Here is a 23,387-nt window from a genome sequence, read left to right on the forward strand (position 1 = left end):
TTACGCTTTCGTGCTTGACCGTCGTGATATATTCAGCGACGTTTACGTTTATAATATTAACAGGTTTAGGCAAACCCAGGACAATTTACATACATATTTGCAACTCGTTATCTTAATAATGCTGAAAAGCCCTCAAACACAATAGAAAATCACCCGTTTTTTGCTCACTCAAACAAGCTAGCTCTACCTTTGAAGTACATAGCCACACGTTTAAAGTTTGAATACATTCACTTACACTCTTCTTACATGTCACACTTTTATTTAGACAGCCGTCTCTCACTCATGCGTGCGCGCACTCACTAATCACTCACATATTCACACACAAATGTTCTGAATGAACACGTCTTTATACAGATACAATTGAACAGAGCACTCGGTTATTTACAATAAGACTTCCAAAATGAAATTACAAAAGGAGGTGGAATGCAAAACAAACAAAAACACTTCAAATTGATTTTCTTTAAGTCGTTGTGCAATATTTGCCTGCCTGCTAAGTCGAGACAAGTGTGGCAGTTCTAGTCCCTGCGAAACATGATTGAAAATTCCAATTTAAAAGATGAAAAATCAAGTCGGCAGCCATTCGATGTTTTCTATATAAGCTGCGACATTTTTTCCCCCTCCGTAAGACAGTCGAATCCCCCGAACTGAAAGAAACGAAAGGCAAAAAGCTGTTTATACAAGCCGAGAAAGAAGAAAAATGGTATAGTCCTTTCGGTTTGAGGGGTGAAGAAATGATGTGGGGTCCTGCCTTGTGTGTCAAAGTGTCCGTTCATGCACACAAAGTCGTTTGGGCTATTCAGTTCGTCATTTTTTTTTTTTTTTTTGCTTTTTCCTCACTCTCAGTGATTTCCTACATTTCACAGAATGACTTCCGCACCCTGAGAACTGGCCGGGACTAACGTGAGAGGGAGACAACACGGAACAGAAGGGCGCGAAAAAATATCTCTTTGGCTCTGCAAACAAAACCTGTCCGAACCAACACCGCTTTTCGCTATTATGAACTGTAGTAGCTGCGCTCAACTTGACCCGTGGTGGCGTCGAGGACTCGAGGTGCGTATCCCCCCCCCCCGACCGAACCGAGTCGATCAAAGAAAACAAAGATGAAAAAAAAAAATTATAATGCCGAGCCGTGTCCCTAAGCGGAGAGCAATGAGTGGCGTCCCAGAAGGTGAGATCAGTGGGTGTGGAAGCCGGCCTGGTTGGCGAGCATGGTTCCGTTGACTCCTTGGCCGGGTTCTACCATGCCGCCGTTGGTCACCGTGCCCACGCCGGTCCATCCGGCGCCAGAAGGAAGAGGACTGAAAACAAAACAGTAGGGTTGAAATTGACAGAGGTAATTTTGGTCAATATTAAATACAAGGGCAATTGATCGATTTTATGACACTACAGAGGTGTCAAATGTACGGAACCGGCCTGCCAGGGGATCTGTTCGGGCCCGCGGGCTTGTTCTGTAGCTCATTCATACTATTCACACAAATTCACATGGTTTTATTTTCAAATCTGTGCCGTAAAAGCGTAGATTTGTGACATTCGGTGCGTGCAGTACGGCACTTAGCTCACTTTCGTGTCCGCAGTTCCTTTCGTTCATTTGCCCGCTCCCAGTCAAAATGGTATGGATGACTAGCACTGTCAATAGCAGCTAATGAGTAATCCTAGAGGCAGAGGCGTCGCGCCCCATTAGGCAAACCAGGCAATTGCCAAGGGCCCCCAGCCAGCAGGGGCCCCCAGAGGGCCAACAGATTTAGCACAAGCAGCTTTACTGCACTGTCGCAGCGGCAAGTGTAGGGAGTGTTTAACGATTCTGCTATCAATCCCAATCAGCACTAACCGTGTCACGTAGATTATACATGTTTAAGAAAGTCCAATCAGCTATTAATAACACATGATTGTTTGAATAGTGACTCACCAAGTACTCTCTGGAAAGTCCTTGCCAAGTTGTTTAATGTTGATTTTCACAGGCCACCTCATTATTCATGTGACTACTTAAAGAAATGATGATTTTTCCAAAAAAGTCTATTAATGGGTTCATCCTATTACTCGTCGAATACTCTAAGAAAAATATAACATATATACAGTGGGGAGAACAAGTATTTGATACACTGCCAATGGATTGGCAGTGTATCAAATACTTGTTCTCCCCACTGTACATCTAAAATAATCCTAAACAATTTTATTAGCAAATTCTCAATTCTCGGTCGGTAATCCACATATCAGTCGTTTTTACGGAATAATTTGAATTTGGTGGGTCATAGGGCCAATCTGACTACTGATTTCACACAAAGGTATATACCTCCGCATCCAATGGTGGTATTTTTGTGTTGCTACTCTTTCTTCTATTGCTCCAAGTCCAACAGTCCCCCTTACTTGCACATGCTCGACGGGCCCCCGGGAAGCCTTGCTACGCCTCTGCCTAGAGGTGACCCAAAAATGCCCCAAAACCAACAGTAAATGACACTAAATGAACAGGAAGTAACCTGGAAGTGCCCTGTCAATGGTACTGAAACAAGAGCATTCATGGCTAGTCTTGTGGGCATCTACAGGTCACTTCCTGTTGATTTTGAGTCACTTCCAAAAAATCAAGAGGAAGTGGCCCGAAATCAATAGGAAGTTACCTGAAAATGCCCTAAAGCCAACAGGAAACGACCAAAAATGTTCAGGAAGTGAGCCAAACTCAAAAGTGACTTGTGAATACACTTTAAGCAACACTGGGTAACTTTTCAACCTTTATAAAATATTTTCATAACATTTGTGATGATATGTCGACTGACAACTAGTTAAATGACACCTCTTTTATATCTTGAGGGGGTCTGTATCACTTTCACCGGCACTAACTTTGAGGAGGGTGGCAGGAACACTGCCACACACAAAAAAACTACAAATGTGCTGACTGCTTTACGGCATAGTCACTTCCCCCTTCCCCATTCATTATAAAGGCGTACGTCGATGCGAATGCTTTCACGAAAAACCATCAAAGATGGTAACAAAAGAGAAAAATCTTTGAGGAGTAGAAAAGGATAAAAGTACACTAAATACACATTGGGCAACATTGCCGCCCCACGGTTGCTAACTCTCATAAATGCTATTGTTTAGCCACAACTGGATTCATTACCTCATTAGTCATTACTATTCATCCTTCACACAGCCGCTGGAAACAAAAAATGTCGTTTAACCATCTGCAGGCGACTGTAGATCAGGATTTTACGACACCGTGCGCTCAACCTCATGGGAAACGCAAAACACTACTGCTGTTGTCCACACGCGCCGCTAAAATCAACCAAAACTGAAAAAATTTCATACTGTTGCTTTAAATCAAGTAGTGCTGCAACCGTTAATCGATTAACTCGAGTATTTGATTAGGAAAAAAAAGATTCAAATTAAATTCTGCTGCTTTGAGTATTCGTTTAATTAAAGTGACGTTGTAATGGTTAATTTTAAACGTGTTTGTATTTAGTTTTATTGATTTGGGTGGACACACTGCATTTAACATGGCTGAATGCAGCTGCTCCATGTTAAGACTAACATAAGCCAAGTTTTTGTTTGAGTAAATGTTTTTCAAATCCATTCACTATTTAGTTTATAAGTATATTATGCCGTTTCTTGTAGGAATATACGTATGTCTGAACCATTTGTTAGGGGCATTGTTTAAAAAAAAAAAAACACAAAAAAAAAACCCCTAGCGTTTTATAGCATTTAAACTAGCGGACTTTTGTTATTAGCCAATTGTTCTTTTGTTGTGCATAGATCCTTGTTTATTTTTTTATACCGTTTGAGGCTTAGCTCAGGTAGTTTAATTTTTCATGTTCCTTATCCGATCACTCGATTATTCGAACTAACTAGTTCATCGATTAATCGACTACTAAAATAATCGATAGCTGCAGCCCTAAAATCAAGTGACCGATAAACAGGAAGTGACCCGTAAATGTCCCAAAAGGAAGTGACCAAAAATCAACAGAAACTAACATAAAATGCCCCAAAATGAACTCATTGCCTGGGATTGGCTGTGAAGTGGGAGGGATGGCAGCGAATCAACATTCCTGTTCAAATGGATTGGGTGTCTACTAGTGATGAACTCGTTCCAATTCACGGCAGAAGCTTGTTTTTCTGTTTATTAGTCACTAGAGAATCCTAGAATGATTTCCTTGCCCGCGTATCGGAAATTGTACATTGTAAGATCATCATTATGGTGAGCCTTGTATCACCAACCGTAACCGAACCGTACACCGAGCACTCACTTGTAGCACTGCTGATCCCAGCTCTGTCCATAGACGCTGTAGCTGGGCACTTGCCACCCGTTGGGCACGTACTGGCCGATCTGCTGCGTGTTGCCGTACCACTGCCCCCACTGGCTATAGGGCTGCGCCGCGAAGCTCACTGTGCTCTGCGGCATCTGGACCTGTTGTATGGGGCTGACCAAGTCTGTGGTCTCTTTCCCCCAGTAGCACTTGACCACAAAGCCCTCCACCGACGTGCCGTTGACAGAGACGATGGCGTGGGCGGCCGCCTCGTGAGAGTTGAACCTACACAAGTTAAATATGACATTAGACCCTAGTTCAGGCATGAAAATGGGTCAGGGGTTAAAAAGGTGAGAAGGGTATGGAGGAAATATGTTCCGGTACACTGTACAATTAGGGCTGTCCAAAACGACTACTGTATTTTTCGGACTATAAGTCGCGTTTTTTTTTCATATTTTGGCTGGGGGTGCGACTTATACTCAGGAGCAACTTATGTGTGGAATTATTAACACATTATGATATAATTTCACATGTTATTTTGGTGTTTTTTAGTGACACTGATGGTTTTGTAAAGTTGTTAGCATGTTCTTATGCTATAGTTATCTGAATAACTCTTTAAAGCTATGGCCACGTTCGCGTTCTGCCTTTGGCAGTGTATGTTCAATTGTATTATTGATTTTTTTATCTTGAAATGGTTGCATTTAGTTTGTGGCGCTTTCACGCCCACGTGAGGGCGCACTCGCACTTGTTTACGTGACACCCCAGAAGAAGACGGACAGCTACGTAGCTCTGAGTGAGTGAGTGGGCGAGTTAGCTAGAGAGAATAGATGGATGCGAACCTCCTTTCATTGTTTATGCTTTTAAATCATCTCTACAGAGGCAACGCCTGCGTGTATCATCTTTTCTGTTGTTGTTGTTGTGTGTTTTCCACCCGCGATCGGACACTTAGAGCCAGTTGTGTGGTTGTTTGAACGATGTGCTAATGATAGCGAACGCATGCTAACCTGTTACTTATTACTAATAGTACCTAATTATCATTTATTTACGTTGATGCGAACCTGTTTTCTATCGAGGACCAAATTGATTCAGCAAATTATACGGACGTCCACCATTGTCTTTTGCGAGTTCGCTGTATAGCCAGGACAGGCTGTAGCGTAGGACAGTATATTCACATTTCGTTGTTCATGCACTGTACACTGTACATTTATTGAGCATGTTGTTCTCTATTGTATTTTTATATTAAACTGCCTTTCAAGATGACATGTCTGTTCTATGTGTTGGATTTTATCAAGTAAATTTCCCCCAAAAATTCGACTTATACTCCGGTGCGACTCGTATATGTTTTTTTTCCTCTTCGTTGGGCATTTTATGGCTGGATCGACTTATACTCAGGAGCGACTTGTAGTCCGAAAAATACGGTAATTTTCTCCCGAGTCGTACTGTAAATAAAAACAATAAATCACAAATAAACAACAAGGTCAAATGCTGATAGCATTAACTAGTGCAAAAGAATGGAATGTAAACATTCAAAACACAGACTTCACCTTTCCAACATGATTCAAAACAATTCTTAAAAAAAAAAAATTCTTAAAAAAATAATAAAAAAAAAATCTAGCATTAATATTATGGTATACTACTATTCATTGCCAATCAGATTTGTCAAAGGTGTCATTTTAAATCTATTCTTGGTGTAGAATCTAAATTCCGAAGTATGTGGGATTAACTCCAGAAATCGTTATTTATATGACGAACATGGCTTGCTTTTATTTTGAAATGTTCACCGGAAGAATGTTCGCTAAACCGCTAACCGTAAGCTTTACACTCCACAAAAAAAGCTCTTTCTGTCATTGCATGTGGTGTCAGTAATCTTTTTTTTTTCCGTTTGCAAATGCTGTTAACCAGCGATTTTTCATGTCTGAAGTGTCACCTTTTAACCGCAAGTTTGCGTTTTGGAGAAAACTGCCAATGTATTATAGCAGGCTAAAGTAGGTTGCCCCCCCCCCTTACCCTCAATGTAGGAATGCTAACGTTTACAGTAGGGTTGTCCCGATCATGTTTTTTTGCTCCCGATCCGATCCTGATCGTTTTAGTTTGAGTATCTGTCGATCCCGATATTTCCCGATCTGTTTACTTTTTTTTGCTCCCGTTTCAATTCCAATCATTCCCGATAATTTTTCCCGATCATATGCATTAAGAAAAAAATGAATAAAACTCGGACGAATATTTACCTTCAACATACAGTACATAAGTACTGTATTTGTTTATTATGACAATAAATCCTCAAGATGGCATTTACATTATTAACATTCTTTCAGTGCGAGGGGTCCACGGATAGACTTTTAATTCTTAAATGATAAATGTGGCTTTGTATATTGTAACTAAATATTGCCATCTAGTGTATATGTTGAGCTTGCAGTAAATGATACTGTGGCCATGCCCAAATGCATGATGGGAGGTGGAACCATGACTGTGCATAGTGCTACCAATTGATATATCTTCTCTGCGTTGGGAAATAACACAAGGTGTTAAGAAAATGATCAATTGCTACCTTGCTTCCCCACATTACTTCCCATGATATTTCTAATCGTAGGGAGAGGGATTGTAAAGCTTTAGCCGATTAATAAATGCTCCAAAGGATGCCAAAATTCACTCTACTCATTTTACGCTGCCTTTTATCTCTCTATATAGGTAAAACGGCGCCATTACAGATTGAGCGCAACAATACATGGGTGGGTCGTGCAGCGCATACATTAATTGCGTTAAATATTTTAACGTGATACATATTTTAAAAAACTAATTACCACCGTTATTGGGATAAATCTGATAACCCTACCTTAAGCCTAAACTAAAGACTCTGGATGAGTGTAACATATTATGCCTGTAACGTTAAATACAGTTAGAAAACAATTTAATTAAAAAATATATATATTAAAAAAGGCATGGCCGATATTTTTTGCCGATTCCAATACTTTGAAAATGACGTAATCAGACCCGATCGATTGGGACATCTCTAGTTTACAGTGTTTAATATAGATGTGTTTCCTTATTTTGTATGTCTGAACTTTAATTCTATGGCGTGTTGATGGCCAATAAACATCTGTGAAAGGAACTGGAGTCTCATATCCCATCAACACGCACGCACAAATGTATGCACGCACGCGGCGATAAACCAGTCGTGAAAATTACCGCCCTCATTTTTATTTACAGTGCGATAAATGGACTCGTTGCATATCGTGACAGGCTTAGCAACTTCAATAAAACATGTCGTTAGTTAGATGGACTTACAATCTGCAGGCTTGCAATTGTCTGTCATCTTCACGAATTACAACTGGATGACGGCGCTTAAAAAGAATCTCCCGACCCCCGGCCCCTTAAAAAAATTTTCCTCGGATCTACACAAATCACGTAGGTCACACTTTCTGACTTCAAAACAGCGAATTTTGCCGAAAGGTTAGAGATTTTCATGCCTGCTAGTGGTGCTGCAGCGATTAATCGATTAACTCGAGTAATTTGATTAGGAAAAAAAGCTTTGAATTAAATAACATAACAGCGGCTTAGACCCACTCTCAAAAATTCAGCAATGGCCAAAGAAATAGACTGACCTCACGAACGAATAGCCTTTGTCCGGAAAAACACGGATTTCCATGATTTGTCCAAATGGCGAGAAGGTCTGTCTCATAATTTGCTCTGTGAAGATAAAGAAAGCATTTGAGTGTTAATATTGAAAGGAGAGCTTGTTTATTATATTTTATCCTCACCTGTGAGACCTGCCGTGAGTCCTCCGCAGTATACGGTGCAGTTACTGGGGCTGGACTGGTTCACCACCTCATCAAATGACAGCTGCTTTGTGGTGTTTGCTGCCAAAGCACAAGCCCGTTATTTCAGTCAGTTGCTAAATTGTTGTTTTTTGTTAACGGTGAAGAGCTAAAAACATGTCTTGGGAGACGAAAACATAACTCGGCGAATACCAATTTTAGTTGAATGAGAGAACGAGAAGAAAATAAGGCATTTTTCATCAAAAGTATTTTCTTCCTGTACGTGTAGAGAGCCTGCATTGAAATAGTGTTTGGATCATGTTACTCATGTGGCATGTCCTGCACCCCGCCCTCCAACCCTCATTCACTACCAAAGATAACAGTTTATAAACAATAATATTCTTCAAGCCAGGCTGCGCTCCAGGCTTGCTTGTTTTGAAACACAATGTAAGATTCGTTTTCTTATCTTGGTAAAAGGTCTGTGACAAGTGATCATTGCACACTAAATGTAAAACGTAGCATTTACATAGCATTCGCGTTAGCATTAACTTTAGCATATCGAGCGTCTTCTTAAACTGTTGCTGTCGTTTCGTTGACGTCAGCTACAGCTTACAGTAGTGGTCATTGCTTCAGGTTGCAAAAACCATTGGAAAAACCCTCACAAAGTTGTCTTTGTAGACGCTACAGTATGTGCTCGTCTGTCAATGTTCATTCGAAATTGTCGGAAACTTTTTTTCGTATTTATTTTGCAACTAAAACCTTTGAATTTTTACAGATGAAAACATTTGGAGTATTCCTCGAACAAAACTTTTTGCATATTTGTTGATGAAAATTAACACATTTTGGACTTAAGTATGAAGAACAAGTATTTTGTCAAAAAGTGACAGATGTCCAATCTATTTCAGTTAAAATGGATTGGACTACATCACTGTCGGTCGGTCTTTTTAAACTCCTAAGGCCTGGCATCCACACACGCGAACATCACATTTCGGGTCATATATGCCTGAGTATTATCATTTGGCATGGCTTATAGTATGGCTAACATGGGGCAAAATGTGTCCACATATGTGGACGTCAATACTTTTACTAATGCATATACTATGTGACTACTATACATTTGGGCTCAATAAGATTAAATGGAGTGGACGTCCATTACACTTTAACATATTCACTACCAGCCAATTCAAATGGATTTTGATAACATTTAAAACATTTAAAGTGCAATATTTTATGTCAACATTTCTATCAATTATGCAGCTTTTTAGCTCTGCTTCTCAGGGCTCCAAAACTTTTTTTTTTTTAACAGAAACTGCATTCTCTCACTCTTATTAAACACACTTTCATTGGTGGATTTAGGCGTGGGCTTCCGCGTGGCCCAGTTGGTCCGGATCTGCCTTCCTCCCAGCCACTGGCCTCCCATCTGCTGGATAGCGTTCTCCGCGTCCTGCGCGCGACAACAAGTGCGTCAAGTGGCCGCTCGGCAATTCGTCCACAGTTTGAAACTGAACGCTCACCCATTTGTTGAAGAAGGACACAAAGCCATAGCCTTTGGATTTGCCAGTAGCCATGTCCTTCACCACCCGACAATCACTGTACAACAACAAGCAAACGCAGTCAGCAATAGCCGTACATCATATGTGTTCACAAATATAAAATTACAGACACGTGAACCAGCAGTGTAAATCGCTGTAAGTAGTTTTACAACAGTTGGATTTTTACTATGATTCTTCTAATCAAGATTTTAAATCAATATAAACAAGTTTCCGAGTTACTTCCGCTTTACTTCCTTATGTCTGCGAGCAACTTCAGTTTTAGAATTTCATGTTCATGAAGGGCAGATGTGGAACCAAGCTCGTGTCACCACAAAGATCAGGTGTTGCCATGTTGCCGCTGTGTTATGGAAGGTATGCTCTTCTTATGTGCATGTTCATGTGTCTGGTGCTCAAAAAATACTAAAGCTAAAATCTTGCGCATGAAACGACTTTTTGCCTTTTATATTGTTATTACGATGATGATTGTAATTATGATGATTTTGAAGACTATTTAAAGTTTGGCGAGTCTCTAAGGCTGCTCCGGAGATCTGCTGTCTGATATCACATTCTCGAATGCCATTTTTTCTAATAATTTTATATGTGATTAATTGACCTGTTTTGCACATGCATGTTGTCCAAATGTTTTATTGCGATCAATATCTGCAATAAAAAAAGAATGACATACTATTTTAGTTTATATGTACATACTTTGTAGCATTTTCTTGTGACGATAAAAATCCGTGTCAGCCCTTCTGTATTCGGCAAATGTAAAATAATTTGTAATTTCACCTCATTTTGGTTGCTCAAGTGGCCGGCGAATCAATCTATATCTCACGTCCGTATTTATGACGCGACTCATGACTTGAGTATTTTTTTCACCAAATACTTTACTTTTACTTGAGTACATTTTTGGATGACTTCTTTCACTTGAGTATTATTATTTTGAAGTAATGCTACTCTTACCCGAGAAATTTTTTTAGCAACTTTACCCACCTCTGTTGATGAGCTAAGGATATTTTGAAAACGGTACTATATTATTGTATTGGCCCGAAAATAAGACAGTGTTTTTTTGCATTGAAATAACACTGAAAAAGTGGGAGTTGTCTTATATTCGGGGTCTAGACATTATACCCATTTACGACGCTAGATGGCGCCAGATATCATTGAAGCGAATGCTGAACTTGAGGAGTAATGTTCTGTCATGACAGATCTCAGCTACTCTCAGGTTTAACCAGTTTGCATTATTTTATTGCAATGTTTTTCCTTATTCAGATTTGTTTCAAGACTAGTTACAGTTAGACCTCACTTTGATGATTAATGCAGTTATTGCAATTTTGTTGTTTTATCACAATAGATTGGTTTATTTACATTTAAAACACCAGAAGCCTTTCATTTACAAATGTGATTGCACTTTAGTTTACATATTTAAATGTTCAGATATTAAGATTTGAATGAGGCAAAATAACATGCTTTTTCTCTCAAATATATTGATATAATCATTTGTTTCAGATGTACTGTAATTATTTTCTGTATAAAAATTTGGTGTTCAAAAAGTCTTTTTTTCAAACTTGAGTCTTGAAAAAGAGGGGATCGTCTTATAATCGTGGCCGTCTTATATTCGGCCAATACGGTATTAACCTAGTTGCCTGGTACACCAGACTCAACGCTGTTCCAGCTATTGAGTCTGGCCACCATTCCAACGGATACAATTTCCAGGGCGGAGCAAGCCACAGCAAACAGACAGCGGAGTAGACCAATCAGCGACGGGCAGACATGACGTTATTAACTGACGACGGAAGCATGAGGGACTTGCGCGCGGACGTAAACATACGAAGAGAGCGGAGTTTATTCAACATGGCTAGCGCGAGACAGACTATTGTCAATGACTCGTGTCGATGTGTTTTTGGTAATTTAAAACAGAATTTACCGCGGATTGGAACATGTTCTCGGTTATCCCGTTGACCATCTGTGTTGTGGAGACGACTTTCGACGCGCAAGAGTGACGTTGCTCGTGAAGAACACGTCATGCAAATAAACGAATCTGATTTGTCGATTGATTTTGTACCTGCTCGAAAAGGCCGTTAATGGGATGGTTCCCAGACTATTTCTCTCAGTGTTTGAAAAATACAGGGAGAATAGTTTGGCAGAGCCAGGCAATTAACCTAGCATAGCAATGAGAGGTGAAAATGTTTACTGTCGACTCACGATATTTTCCCAAAGGGACCGAAAGCCGCCTTGATGTCTTCCGTGGTGATCTCAGGACTTAGATCGCCGACAAAAACATGGAAGTGACCTGAAACACATTTTAAAAATTGAAGCTTTTTTTTTTTAGATATCAGTATCGGTCAAAAACACAAGTTTAGAGCCCTTTTTTAAATTGCTAATTAATCCAATTCTGGTTGAAAAAAAAAAATGCAAATATTGCAGGTGTTTTACAGAACCTTTGTTTGTGGGGGAAAAAATATCAAAAAAGTGGGAACGTGTGATGTCAATTATTTGGACGTTTTTGGTAAAAAATAATGGCCGCCAATGGAGATTATGTTGTGATTCAAAGAGTCAATTGGAGGTATTTTTTCCTTTTGGTCGGTTTCAGTTTAAAATGAATAGGAGCCAATGAGGAATGAGCTTGTTAGCTGGACTTTCATTTGAAAGGGAGCCAATAAAGATGTTTTTGCGAGTCGAGGAATGGTGACCATGAAGTCAAACACGCCAACTAAAATATGACTAAGACAAGCATTTTCATCCAAAAGTGTACACATTTTTTTTTTTAGTTTTGTTTGAGTAAAATGAGAACTTATTGTGTGGGTTTGCACGTACTGCTTGTGTCCTTCTTTTGGCTGGTCGGCGTGGTGGCCCAGTTGACCTTGACTTCCTGTTAAGAGACAAAACATGGCCAAAAAAGCACGTGTGAAACATGAGCAAAACTATGCAAGTTTTTATTAGACCACTTGTCTGTCACACACCACTTTAACATTTATTTGCCGATTTTGAGACTTTTTTTTTTTTTTTTTTTTAAATGTGGTGGCATCTGTTCTGCAACATTACCCAGCACTACTGATTTATGCAAAGGTACAGACCTTCCCATCAACTAAACAAAACAGTAAGAAATCAGGAACAATATCAGTCCAAAAAAAAAAATTTGGAGCAAAAACTGAAGGAAGTAAGGTCCAAATAACAAGGGACTTACAAACAAGTGAATTTTACGAACTTGTTCTACTCCTCAAACGCTCCTTCAATACCTGTTGAGGAATAGAATATTTTCAACTGAATGTTTGTCTTGCTACAAGTGTGGCGTCTAGTGGGGAAAAAGGTGGTACATCAAATCAATTACAGAACACACACACACACACCAGTAATACGATGTAGTCGGGCAATGTCATCCTTTAGCCTTCGCCCAATACATTAAAACATTTGGAGTGGGCTGGCTTGTACGGTTTAAGATATATTTTTTCTTTGCAGAGGGTTTCAAAATTGGTCCCGGTCCGAGAGGCCCCAGCCGAAGGAGATGCGTTTGCTTACCTTACCCAGAATTTTCCGACCATTCATGGCTGCAATGGTGGCCATGGCGTGTCTATGCTCATAGAATTCCACAAAGCAGTAGGGATCGTGACCCGCCGTCTACAGTGGACAAGATAGCGTATTCAGCGCGTAAATATTGACAAACAGTAGGGCTGCAGCTATCGATTATTTTAGTAGTCGATTAATTGATGAACTAGTTAGTTCAAATAATCGAGTAATCGGATAAGGAACATGAAAAATAAAATACCTAATCCGAGCCTCAAATGGTAAAAAAATAAATAAGGATCTATGTACGGCAAAAGAATAATTGGCTAAGCAAAAGTCTGCTAGCTTAAATGCTATAAAACGCTATTTTTTTTTCAATGTTCTTAAATGGTTCAGACACATTCCCACAAAATAACAGCTAAATATACCTATAAACTAAATTATAAACAAAAACTTGGCTTATGTTGGTCTTAACATGGAGCAGCTGGATTCAGCCATGTGAAATGAGGCAGACTAGAGGGCTGTGTATCCACCCAAATCAATAAAACTAAATGCAAACACCTTCAAAATAAACAATTTCAACGCCACTTTCATTAAACATATACTCGAAGAAGCAAAATTTAATTCAAATCCTTTTTTCTAATCAAATACTCGAGTTAATCGATTAATCATTGCAACACTAAAAAAACAGTACTGGAATTTTTCATGAATAACCACTAGGGTTGCCACAATGAATCCACTAATCGATTAACAAATTATACAAAAACTAATTTGACAGTCAAAAAATGTTCAGAGACATTGTTAACTTCAGAAATGTCTAAATGCTTTTTCATCGTTTTAACCCATTGGCTGCAATTGAAGGTGATAGACATCCATTTGTGTCAATGGCACTGGATTGGTAATAAGGATGTCCCAATCACAAATTTTTGCCCTCTATTCCACACCCCGAGTCACCTGATTTCGAGGATCTGCCAATACAGAGTCTTGATTTGAATCCTCGGAAATATATTAAGAAAAAAATTTATGGGAGGACAACATGTTCAAGAAGGCAGATGTGGAACCAAGCCCGTGCCACCACAAAGACCGGGTATTTATGTAGCCTTGTTGCCGCTGGTGTTATGGAAGGTACGTTCTTCCTATCCCTGCATTTTCATGTGTCTGGTGCTCAAAAAATACTAAAGCTAAAACCTTGTGCATGAAACGACTTGTCTTTGATATTGTTATTACGATGATAATTCCAATTATGATGTATATATATTTTGCATGGTGTACCTGAACGCACCACGTGGCTGACTTGACCGAGTGAGAGAGGGACTTTCACTTTGTTCAGCAGCGGCGAACAGTAAGCATGTTGTGTTACACAAGTTCTGAGATAAATGATTTAAAACCTGACGAAGATGACAATTTTTTGGGCAATGTTACGATAATAATAATTGTCACCTTAACTTATAGAGACTGGTGAACGGAGGAGAGAGGAATACCGCCGAGATTGTAGACTTTCTATGGCCATATTGTCAAGCCAGTTCACGGACGCGCCCACAAAACTCATATTTTTCTATCATTTCCATCCTCATTTCAATGGTAAGCCACATTTTTTCACCACCTGCACTAACATTCTTGGAACCCATGTTGATTTCTCTCTCAAGAAAATCCGCCGTGCGTCCGTCTTACGGGAAAACAAGGAAACTGCGGCGCTGTCATAAATCGTTGTATTACGAGCAAGTCGTCGGATGTAGAAACCAATGCCGAGTCAAATTTGACATTGGATGTCAAAAAAGATCGTGTGTCGAAGCGATCGTATGTCGAGGTACCACTGCACTGAAATACAAATGTTGTTACAATTCACTTAGTACTTACTGTGAAAAGTAAGCATGCTTAGTTTATGAATGGACAAGTGAACACACAAGGCAATTGTACCTCCTGCCATTGACAAATACAGCGTTTAATTGTACTGCCTGTCACTTTTGCACTGGCACAAATAGAAGAATAGATGCATTATTTGTTTGAAATCCCTAACTTCAAACTACTTAACAAAATTAGATCATTTCCTTCAGCACGTCTGCTGATCTCATCGTGTTTTGAGTGAATTATTTTGTATTTCCAATGTTAATTTTCAATATTTTTGGAAAAGGGTGGATGCAAACCGCACTATTCACCACTTATTTCCTTACCCAGAAAAAAACAGGCAAGTCTAAAATTTGGTGTTTACACAAGTGGGCAACGTACCCTTGCAAAAAGACGGAGCAAACTGTCAGTTCGTCACCAGTTGAGGAAATACAGCCTGTTTTCCAGTTGAACCGAGAGCTACTCAACACTGAAAGGAGTTCCCGTTTGATCTCTAGACCTTGAGAAGATTGCTACGTGAAGTAAAACAAGGCAGGAAACCCCCTGAACTTACATCTACGATCATTTTGCAGCTCTTGCAGGGTCCGATCTGTCCGAACAACTCCAGGACGAGGGCTTCTGTCACATCCCGCGACAGATTACCCACGTACCTGCAACAAAAGAGTGGGGAAGTCAGACAGAAACCGTTCATTATTTTCAACAGCTTTTTGACTGACCACTATTGATTGTTCGTGGTGATGCTACAATACAGTGATGATTGTGTTTCTTTCAATTACACAGGAGCAAAACACATGGAAGGCGACATCGCTCACGTTCAATACATTCTGGATGGATCAGGCGCAACGAGATTTTCGCGACGTCGCAATTGTTCCATAGAAAATGTTTTGAAAGCGAGCGACGTCGCCTCCCGTGTGTTTGGCCCCTCATCCTGTTCAAACTAGACGGGGAAAAAAAAAAAAAAAAAAAAAAAAAAAAACATCATTTTTAGAGACTTTTGAAAGGGGAACCGGCCAAATAAGAACAAACACAACTAGAACTGAAACGATTACCCGAATAATTTGAGTAACTCGATTTTAAAAAATGGATCGAGGAATTTTCTCCGCCTTGAGGAATCGTTTAATTTCGCCAGCCCTAAGCATGGCGTTTTGCCCGGACTACTTTTAATGTGGCACAACGCGCTGATGTCACGTGCGTGCAGGAAGACCGAGGCGGCGGATATATTTGATTTTAACCATTCATGAATATACAGTCCCTGACTAAAGTCTTGTCGCTTATCCATTTTGTAGAAACGATTGCTAATAATCTGACTTTTAATTATTAAATTGGTTTCAGAAATGGCTCATATGAAAGCCAAGACCCTCCCAAATGATGTTGAATGCACAAAAATATATTTGTTTCACTGAAAATAGATTTATCATTTAATGAAGACATTAAAGTGCTTGTGACACGAAAAAGCATGTTTATTTCATAATACACGCGGTATTTTATGCTCCTGAATGATATGGACCGCTTGGATGTGTGTGGAAGCGATCGCTATATTTATTTAGTTTTTTGAATCCCGCGCCAGGAAAATGAATGACTTCCGGCTTCGGTCTCGCATTGAGGAGGAGGGCGCTGTGACGTGTACGGTAGAAGACGTCCTCTTCACGCTACAGTGTACTGTTGTGTATGAGGACGAAGGATTCAGCTGATTTTGCGGATTAATACTTTTATTTTTTGCATCACGCCAGCCAAACGGCTGCAGAAAAATCATTCTGTATGCGGGAGAGGCGTATGCGCCTTTTTGGAGTTTCAAAAGGTTCCCATTCACCGTGGATATTTACTGTGGGACCATTGGACTTACAAGGAAGTGAGTAAACATCTTGTTTTGTATTATGTCAAATACGAATACAGTGATTACAAAGTAAACACTATAACATTCCTTTACATAAAGGACTACTTACGTTTGATCATTGATAGGCATGTAAAAAGCTATCCTCACGCTCATTAGCAGTTAGCTGTTAGCACTTTAGCTACACAACAATTCCAGCCACCCTCCTCCAGGGAACGAACTGTAAATTGCTCTCCGCCGGGCGGTTTGCCGATCCGCAAAGAAACTCGACAACTGGGTCGTCATGTCAAATAATCCAGGCTAGTTATGTGTGATTTTCCACTTCGAAGACTTTGAAACATCCCTCGGTTCGGGTTAGCATGTCGGCTAGCTGTCACTCCTTCTGGTCTGTTTACATTCTCCGAAGCCGGGGAAGGGAAATGACATATGTCCGATTTAGGTGTCATAAAATATCGTTCGGCAGGTGTGACAGTAAAGGTAAAGTCGACTGTTTTGACCATTATGGAGTAATTTTGCCATGTCGTCTTGAATAAATGGATTTTTATTATTTTATATTCCATTTAGCACAAGTTATTTGTCATGACCATGCCATTTATTTAGCAATTGGGGAAAGTACTTGGGTAAAAAGAATATCCTGTAAAAATATTGAAGTAAAGAGACAGAAACAATGACATTTTGCCGCTCTCTTCGTCGCGTTTTCCTCATTGTGAATAGTTCCCCCTCGACGGGCTGACTGGTCCTTCTCAAGCCATTTATATAGCTATTGGGGAAAAATACTTGGATAAAAAGAATATCCTGTAAAAATATTGAAGTAAAGAGACAGAAACAATGACATTTTGCCGCTCTCTTCGTCGCGTTTTCCTCATTGTGAATAGTTCCCCCTCGACGGGCTGACTGGTCCTTCTCAAGCCATTTATATAGCTATTGGGGAAAATACTTGGATAAAAAGAATATCCTGTAAAAATATTGGGAGTAGAGAGACTGAAACAATGACATTTTGCAGCTCTCTTCGTCTCGTTTTCTTCGTTCTGAACAATTCCCCCTCAATGGGCTGAATAGTAAAACCGATGAGCCTAGTCTACCGCTGACGTCATCCACCTGTTGGGGACGCTAAAGCCCTATAATTGTAGGCGTGGCTAACCGGCAGATTAAAAGACTAATTTCTCATCATCTGCGCTTTGCTAAATTGTTGTATATAGTCGAATCGTCTCAAAATATGATTCTAATTCACATAGTAATGCCATTTAAGACTTTTTTTCTGGTGTCGTATGCTCTTTAAGGTCAAATTTTGGCAAAACAAAAGTTTTGTTGCCTGCAGAAAGTAGTGTGAAAATTGAACAAAAAATGTACTTCAAATACAAAAATTTTACATAAACGAATTAAGTAGTGGTGCTGTGAGATCCAAATGTAATATTTTGTATGACTTCCATGGGCTTGAAGGACTGCATCCATGCAGTTCGGCAAGGATTCATACAATTTATTGATGAAGTCATCAGGAACATCAATGAAAGCAGTCTTGCATGCCTCACAGAGTTCATCAACATTATTGGGTTTCGTCTTCCATTCTTCCTCTTTCATCATATTCATGTCTGGTGACTGGGCTGGCAAGTCCTGGGGGATCGTGATCTTTTTGCCTTGAGGAACTTTGAGGTAGAGATTGAAGTATGCGATGGAGCACTATACTGCTGCAGAATTTGTCCCTTTTTATGGTTAGGAATGTAAGAGGCAGCTAAGATTTGTCGATATTTCACCCTGCAGATTTCTCAGGGTGCACACAATTATAAACCGTGTGGCATTTGCCAAAGCCCACAGCCTGTCAAAAGGATGGACGCTGGAAAAGGGGCAAAAGGTGGATTTTTCAGATGAATCTTCCATTGAATTAAACCACAGTCGCCGCAAATATTGCAGGAGACCTACTGGAGCCCGCATCGATCCGAGATTCACTCAGAAAACACTGACGTTTGGTGGTGGCAAAACCATGGTCTGGGGTTTCATCCAGTATGGGGGTGTGCAAGAGATCTGCAGGGTGGAAGGCAGCATAAATAGTCTGAAATATCAACATATCTTAGCTGCCTCTTACATTCCTAACCGTAAAAAGGGACAAATGCTGCAGCAGGATGGTGCTCCATCGCATACTTCAATCTCTACCTCAAAGTTCAAGGCAAAGAAGATCAAGATCCTCCAGGACTGGTCAGCCCAGTCACCAGACATGAACATGATGAAAGAGGAAGCATGGAAGACGAAACCCAAGAATGTTGATGAACTCTGGGAAGCATGCAAGACTGCTTTCTTTGACATTCCTGATGACTTCATTAATAAATTGCATGAATCCTTGCCGAACCGCATGGATGCAGTCCTTCAAGCCCATGGAAGTCACAATGAAGTTTTTCTCTAGAATGCTCTGTTGTAGCGAACCTAATTACTTTTTTTTATCTGAAATACCCCTAAATCGGCTATATCTTGACTTGAATCTATCTTTAAATGCTGAAACAGTTTTAAAACTTTGACTTGTCGAAAGTAGACAGAAGGGAAATTATGGAATAACAGGAGCAATTTTAACAACTTTAACGGTGGATCCACAACATTAAATTAATTGAATGTTCAGGGTGTTCCAAAATGTTTGAACCCATTTCATAGGCCAATAATTTTGACAATTTTCATTGGAATGGACTAAAATTTTCACAGCTTGTGTAGAAACATTTCAGGTTTTTGTGTGTAATGTTTGGCATTTCTATCTTTTCAGGTTAAGAAATGCTGTTCACTTCAAAAGAAAAGGCATTTTGCATGTTAGAGTATGCTCGGACTCAGTCACCGAAGACAGTGCAGCGTGCCTTCTTTGTACCTCCTCTTCCAGCTAACATTGAAGAACTGAAACAGAGAATTACAGCTGCACTGGAAACTTACCGAAGACATGCTACAGCGAGTTTGGCACAAGCTCGAATACTGACTCGACGTGTGCAGTCACAGGTGGCGCTCATATTGAACATTTATGAAAATCTGTCATAGAACCAACAAATATTTTTATTTTTATTTGTAAATTTAGCCAATAAAACTTATGACCTTCAACATAAAGTGTATTTAGTTTCATTAAAATCCATCAAATAGTTTCCGAGATATGGGCATTTAGAATGGGGTCAACCATTTTGGAACACCCTGTAGTTTCAAGCTGCTGATACAGAATGGGGACTTGAGTATTTTATTTATCGTTTTTAACTGTTAACTTGATACTAAAATAGCAGTTTGGTTTAACCTGCAAGGCTTTTTGAACATTTTTGGAACTAATGTACAAAACATTAAAAGCTGGGGGGTGTGGATCAATAATCAATTTATAATCGAATCGGAGCCTCTGAATCGTAATCGAATCGTTAGGTGCCCAAAGATTCCCACCTCTAGTCGGTATCATACATTTATGAACACTGCAAAAACTCAAAATCCTATCAGGACTCACAATTTAGACTAACTTAAAACTTAACTAGAACTTCAAAATAGCTTGACACAAATGGAAATTCAATTGAAACACGAAAACATCTCAGTTTTAAGTGATGTGTGTTATCAAGCGTAATGACATTTTCAGGTAAGAAATAAGATCTTACCAAAAAAATTCTTACATTTTTTTTTTTTTATCAGTTGTTTTTTTCCCTAGTCACATTAGAGATGCAATTGTTGTCTGTTTTCAACAATGTGCATCTAAATTAAAGACATTAATTGTCTAAAAAATTGTCCAATATTAGGTGAAATGTATTGTTTTCGCATAATTGCTCTTTACCTCAAAAAACTTTGATTACTCAATGGAATTTTCAGTAAAATACTTACTAAAATATTCGATAGCTGCAGCCCAAGAGAATTTTTAAAATTTTTATTTATATAATTGCTCATACAGGTAACAGATATAGTGCAAACAGAACAGGCTCTAAAATAGAGCCTTGTGGCGGTTTTTAGTATTTAATCCTGATGAGAATTACGCTGACGGTTATAACAACGCATTCAGTGTAGATTGGTTCGTTTTTATCATTTTGTAGTCTCATTTCATACAAGCACCGATGTTTTTTATTAACTCCGTTTGACAGGCTTGCCAATTGTAGCAATAAACATTTCATAATATGACGTCAGTTATTCGCATTTTTTTCTAATAGTCCTAATCGATCCGCAAATATTAAGGATTTCCTCGACTTGATGCGTTTGATTTGACCTGAACTTACCTCGAGCTGATTTTTTTTTTTTTTTTTTTTTTTGGGGGGGGGGGGGGGGGGCAGCAGCAGCCAGCTTAATCTTAAATCAAAAAATATGGCGCAGACAACTGGTTATTAGCCTGAGCATCAGTTTGCCGTCAAATATGTAAACGAACCCTAAAGAAGCTAAAAATAAAACATTATGAAAAGAATATAATAATAAGGCCCGAAATGCTCTATTTTGAATGGGTCGCTTTCTGAAATTAGCTTGTTAGCACACTACAATGTCCACTACACCTGTGTAAAAACCGTAAATTTTCTCCGCTTCTTTTCAAGCGGTAATTCGTTTAAAAATAGTCATACTCGCGCGTTTTGTAATTTTAATTGAGTCTGCGTGCATTTTGAATCCCTGCTTTGATGGGGTACAATTAGCATTTTAGCTCCGTGTTACGTGAGCGACACAAGTGAGCTAAAGCTAACGAGACAACCGTAGCACACTCACAGGGTTTTGGGCTGGTCATCGTCCATTCTGTTTCGAACTTTGCTGGCCAAGACCGAGTCACAAACGCGGGGCGGGGGCAAGTCCACGACCGTCGCGCAAAGCTGCCGGTGACACCGAGTCCGCTTGTGTTTTTGTGGCGCAGTACGAAGACGATAAAGCCGCCGAGACTGGGGGCGGGGTGGGGGAAGTAGCGCTAGAGCGAACAATGGGGCAGCCGATAAAGATGGCGGAGCGCAGGGCCCGAGCCTTGAGGATGACGATATTGCGCATGCGCATAACTTGTGCAAGGGGAAAATATACAAATAAACTCGACTGAATACAGTTATCCCTCGTTTTTCGCGGTTAATGGAGACCGGACCTTCCCCGCGAAAATGGAAAATCCGCGAAGTACAGGCGAAGCTTATTAAAAGAAAATGAAATTATTAATCTATCTATTTATTTTTTGGTGTGTTCAATGTATTCATTCAGATTTTACAGCATTGGCAAGAGATACATATAAGACATGTGGTTTTTTTTCCCTTTTCCCCCCAAAGTATAATTAAAAAAACAAAACAAAAATAAAACAAAAACCTTATATGTATATGAATATTTTAATAAATGGTTTTAAAGCACTGCAAATGTAATAATTATGGTATAAATGAGATATGTATAAAAGAAAACAATGATTTGTACATGAGTACAGTGAGTACACCCAGAGGCGTCGCGTCCCATTAGGCAAACCAGGCAATTGCCTAGGGCCCCCAGCCAGCAGGGGCCCCCAGAGGGCCAACAGATTTAGCACACACAGCTTTACTGAAAGCCTTGTGTCTGAGTTCCATGATGGGGCCCCTTCACTTGCTCTACCCCCCCCCCCCCCACGTGACTCAGAGTGAGAGTGAGCGGCGATTTGGCTTTTTTTGATTGGCGTTTATCCAAAATGAAGAGAAGTTATCCTTCTGGAAGTGACAAAAGAAAGAAAGAAAAAGCAGAAGAGGAGAAAAGGAAGCAAGACAGCAGTGAGTGTGTTATGTTACTGTAGTTTTATGTCCTAATGTAGTAGAAGCCGGGCACTTTGAGTGTCCTAAAAAGCGCTCTATGAGACCAAGGCGTTATTATACTTTTATTAAATATGCTATTGCTCCAACTGTCCCTCTTACTTGCACACGCTCGAAGGGCCCCATGTTGCTTGTTGCCTGGGGCCCCCGGAGACCCTTGCTATGCCTCTGAGTACACCCCTCGCATTTCTGCAGATATTTAAGTATATCTTTTCATGGGACAACACTGACAAAATGACATTTTGACACAATGTGTTGTCTGTGTGCAGCTTATATAATAGTTATTTTCCCCTCAAAATATAGTCATTAATATCTAAACCCCTGGCAACAAAAGTGAGTACACCCCTTACAAACTCCATCCCTAATTGTCCAAATTAAGTACTGCTTGTCATTTTCCCTCCAAAATGCTTAAATATCTGCAGAAATGCGAGGGGCGTACTCACTTTTGTGATACACTGTATATGGCGGAAAACACTCAGGTGAACTGAAGTTCTGCTCTGAGACCCCCAATTTGGCCAAATTTCAAAATGGTCCGATACTCATGTGTGATACAGTACATCATCGGAAACTTAAAATCTCAATTTTCTGGGGGAAGAAAAATTTTGAACAGGAGGGCATTTTGAAAAAAAAAATTTTTTTAAACAGCAAAACCCTAACTGGAGGTGAAAGCATGAGAGCATAATTAAAGACGCCATGATTTTAACAAGATATTATCGCGTACTTACCTCTTTTCAGTCCAAAAACTCCATCTAGCATGTATCACCGAGTGTCAAGACACAGCTGTGAATGGCCACAGCTGGATTTTTGGGGGATTTTATGGGTGAAACATGGTAATATAACAAGGGTGGCGATGCAGAAATTGCAGACCTCAAGGAGTGGTTGAGATTTTCTTTTTCATATTATTTACCCTTTAAATTTTTTTTTATCAATTTTTCTTTGTTTGAATCATTTATTTATCATCTAAAATATTGGGGAAAATGTGA

General features: G+C 39.7%; 1 protein-coding gene across 3 annotated transcripts; it reads right to left on the reverse strand.

Moving 5' to 3' along the window:
* Positions 1–257: 257 nt before the first annotated feature.
* LOC130905655 (cytotoxic granule associated RNA binding protein TIA1-like) lies at positions 258–21,611 on the reverse strand. Of its 3 annotated transcripts, none has more exons than XM_057819233.1 (11): positions 21,371–21,611; positions 15,422–15,518; positions 13,039–13,137; positions 12,337–12,391; positions 11,725–11,812; positions 9,502–9,577; positions 9,311–9,431; positions 7,991–8,089; positions 7,835–7,919; positions 4,233–4,517; positions 264–1,298 (listed from the first exon to the last, which is right to left on the reverse strand). In XM_057819233.1, exons 1-11 carry the CDS (start codon positions 21,394–21,396, stop codon positions 1,175–1,177), a joined length of 1,155 nt encoding a protein of 384 aa, XP_057675216.1. In that variant the 5' UTR covers positions 21,397–21,611; the 3' UTR covers positions 264–1,174. The 3 variants fall into 3 exon arrangements, with proteins under 3 accessions (XP_057675214.1, XP_057675216.1, XP_057675217.1); XM_057819234.1 differs by having other exon boundaries at positions 265–1,298; positions 9,326–9,431; positions 21,371–21,610; XM_057819231.1 differs by lacking the exon at positions 13,039–13,137 and having other exon boundaries at positions 258–1,298; positions 21,371–21,542.
* Between the last annotated feature and the right edge of the window lie 1,776 nt (positions 21,612–23,387).

The sequence above is a fragment of the Corythoichthys intestinalis genome, chromosome 17 (assembly GCF_030265065.1).
Source record: "Corythoichthys intestinalis isolate RoL2023-P3 chromosome 17, ASM3026506v1, whole genome shotgun sequence".
NCBI classification, from domain to species: Eukaryota; Metazoa; Chordata; class Actinopteri; order Syngnathiformes; family Syngnathidae; genus Corythoichthys; species Corythoichthys intestinalis.

Bases quoted from the DNA above. Each gene is read 5' to 3' on its own strand.
- LOC130905655 (XM_057819233.1), bottom strand. From the start codon at position 21,396: ATGGACGATGACCAGCCCAAAACCCT. The intron at 9,578-11,724 runs GTGAGTCGACAG...GTTGTTGTACAG, and splicing joins GGTCCCTTTGGGAAAATATC to TGATTGTCGGGTGGTGAAGG. The intron at 4,518-7,834 runs GTCAGTCTATTT...TAACTTGTGTAG, and splicing joins AAAGGCTATTCGTTCGTGAG to GTTCAACTCTCACGAGGCGG.